The sequence below is a fragment of the Daktulosphaira vitifoliae genome, unplaced genomic scaffold, assembly GCF_025091365.1.
Source record: "Daktulosphaira vitifoliae isolate Bord-2020 unplaced genomic scaffold, ASM2509136v1 Scaffold_5, whole genome shotgun sequence".
NCBI lineage: Eukaryota > Metazoa > Arthropoda > Insecta > Hemiptera > Phylloxeridae > Daktulosphaira > Daktulosphaira vitifoliae.
In genome coordinates this window covers 29,366,351-29,369,123 of record NW_026099576.1, presented here as the reverse complement: position 1 = coordinate 29,369,123, position 2,773 = coordinate 29,366,351, and the positions used below count along the sequence as shown (strand labels likewise).

At 29.1% G+C, this 2,773-nt stretch overlaps 1 protein-coding gene across 1 annotated transcript; it reads left to right on the top strand.

Moving 5' to 3' along the window:
- Window positions 1-7: 7 nt before the first annotated feature.
- Window positions 8-2,773, top strand: LOC126907768 (uncharacterized). The gene is made up of 2 exons (XM_050689354.1): window positions 8-604; window positions 689-2,773. The coding sequence occupies exons 1-2, from the start codon at window positions 504-506 to the stop codon at window positions 2,421-2,423; spliced, it is 1,836 nt and encodes a 611-aa protein (XP_050545311.1). The 5' UTR covers window positions 8-503; the 3' UTR covers window positions 2,424-2,773.

Below are 2,773 nucleotides of genomic sequence, written 5' to 3'. Positions count from 1 at the left end.
TGAGTCGTCCAGTTGCAAAAGTGCGTAAGTCCAATTTCAACCAAAATCGATATTTTACCATTTTCTTTTTATTTGTCCATCATTGATTTCTTGTACAAATTCTCAAGTTTCAAAACACGTTATTTCCTACTTAATTTTTAATTTAAAAATTGAATACAGTTGCAAAACAGGGTAAGTCCATTGGTATTGTGATACCAAAAAGTAGTATGTCCCGAGTAATTATAGTACAGCTGCAAAACGGAGTAAATCCCTATCCATTGGTTCCATGTGTTCAAGCACACAATTACAAAAGTTAGTACAGGTACTTTGTTCATCGATTCATTCAACCATTTTTAAGTAAAATTAATATAAAAATGGTTTTAGCTCAGTTTATGGTTTAATATTATATAGAAACATATTGGTTTAAAATACTTGTGATAACATTTTGATACGGTAATCTGGAAGGATTTCATGATAATAATATTACCTCGCGCGTAATAGTAATAGTTTCATTAAATAACTCAATGCAAAACAATAATATAATTTCAATTGCAACACCCGGGAATGCAAGGAAAAAGACTGCAGTTCCATCTCAATGGAAACGAGAAAAGGAAAAACGACGAAGGTAAATCATTGTTTTTATTTTATTTACTACGTTTAATATTTTATGTAATATACAAATAGTAGTATCTAATAATTTCAATTTTAGACATTCATCTACTGGATTTCCAACTCGCCCTAAATGTGAACATAACAATTCAAACCAACGGCAATACCAATGTAAAACCTTAACTATGCAAGACTTGAGACGAGCTCACCAAATGTTCTATGATTTACCGGACAAAATTAAGCAAGACGAAATAATTTTGAGGTTTGTTGTTATCAGTCCCATACACAGAAATCGTTCACGTAAGGATTGTTTCGAAAAACAGGTATCTATAAAATATTTTATGCCAAAACTTAATGCAAATGGTGGCCGTGAAAATGTATTAGTTTGTAAAAAAGCATTTACAGATATTTTTAGAATTTCTAAAAAAAGAGTAGATTTTGTATGTAAAAATTATTTTAAGACTGGCCAATCTCCGAAAGAAAATCGAGGTGGACAAAGACCGGCGCCAAAATATGAAATCCAAAGGGAAATGGTGAAGGCATTCATTTTAAAACTTAAACCTATCGAATCCCATTACTGTCGTGAAAAAAATACCAATCGACAGTATTTGCCCAGTGAAATGTCAATTTCCTCGTTGTATAAAGTTTTCAATGATACTACACCGGGACAAGACGTAAAATATGATTTTTTTCGCTCAATTTTTTGTACGGATTTCAATATTGGGTTCGGGTCTCCAGCAACAGATTGTTGTTCTTTATGTATCTCATTAACACAAAAAATCAAAGTAACTCGATGTTTAATCGAAAAAAGAGAATTAAGCACCAAACTGGAAGTTCATAAAAAAAAGGCTGATGCATTCTATAAATTATTACAAAATGAAAATGATGGAGAGATAACATTTTCATTTGACTGTCAAAAAAACTTAGTGTTACCCAAAGTTCCCGATCAAAGTGCCTACTATTCCAGACAATTGTACTTATATAATTTTACGGTTTGCCAAGGTACATCAAAATCAAAACAATTAAAAGAAAATACGTTTATGTATTTATGGTTAGAAACAGACTATAAAAAAGGATCAAATGAAATCGCATCCTTTGTTTATCATTGTTTAAAAAACACAAATTTAATGAATATACACACTATTCGACTGTTTTCTGATGGATGTGGAGGGCAGAATAAAAATCAAGTTATGTTGTTCATGCTTTCGAAATTCTTACAGGAATGTCCTTCCCACATCAAAAATGTTAATTATTTTTATCCTATAGTGGGTCATTCATTTATTCCACCAGACCGTATATTTGGACGTTTAGAAAAACAATTTAAAAAAATTGCATGCATGACAAGCATTAATGATTACTTAAAAATTTTTGAAACAGTTGGCACAGTCATCAACGTTTCTTCTACAAATGTTTGTAAAGTCTATGATTGGAAGTCATCGTGTCTAAACATTTTAAAACCACCTGCAAATTGGCATTTTAAATTCGCACCTACCAAACGAATACTATTATCAAAATCCAAACAAAATAATGTTCTAGTCAGAGGAGAGCCACATTACTATTTAAATGTTGGCCAGGAAAGAGGCTTGTGTAAACGTGGAAAAACTTTAACATCAATGAAGCTTAACGTATTAAATAAAGGTGTTCAAAATATAAAAACAGCAAAAAAGACTGATGTAGACAATTTACTAAAGAAGCATTTTGGATGTGACTGGAGAAATTTACCAGATCTCGAATACTATAAGACTGTAATTAATATGGATAATGAAGAAAATAACGAACAAGATTATGAATCAGATTTTGGAGATATAAATGAAGAAAACGCAGAATTTGATTAAATAAAAAAATATATTATTTTACTGTTACATTATTATTTTCTAACATAATTAAAAAGATATTTTGATTGTCACTTTTTTATTTTATATTGCAAAAAAAAGTTTAAATGTTATTTTGATTGTTACGTTATTATTTTGTATAGTTAAAAAAAGTGTTTTAAAGCTATAAAACACCAAAATAGAAAATAAATAGTCAAAGAGTTCAAAAATTTAGTTTTTTTATTTCAAAAGTGAGTAAGTCCGTATTTTAGTTTCAAAAAAGAGTATGTCCAAATTAAAACATAAATTATTTAAAAAACTATTTATCCACGATTTCTATAATTCATAAAATAAATATATTATATTATTTTGGA

What these genes read in the sequence shown, in the direction of transcription:
- LOC126907768 (XM_050689354.1), top strand. Translation starts at nt 504, where the DNA reads ATGCAAAACAATAATATAATTTCAATTGCAACACCCGGGAATGCAAGG. An exon ending in GAAAAGGAAAAACGACGAAG is followed by an intron (nt 605 to 688) that starts GTAAATCATTGT and finishes TTTCAATTTTAG; the next exon opens with ACATTCATCTACTGGATTTC.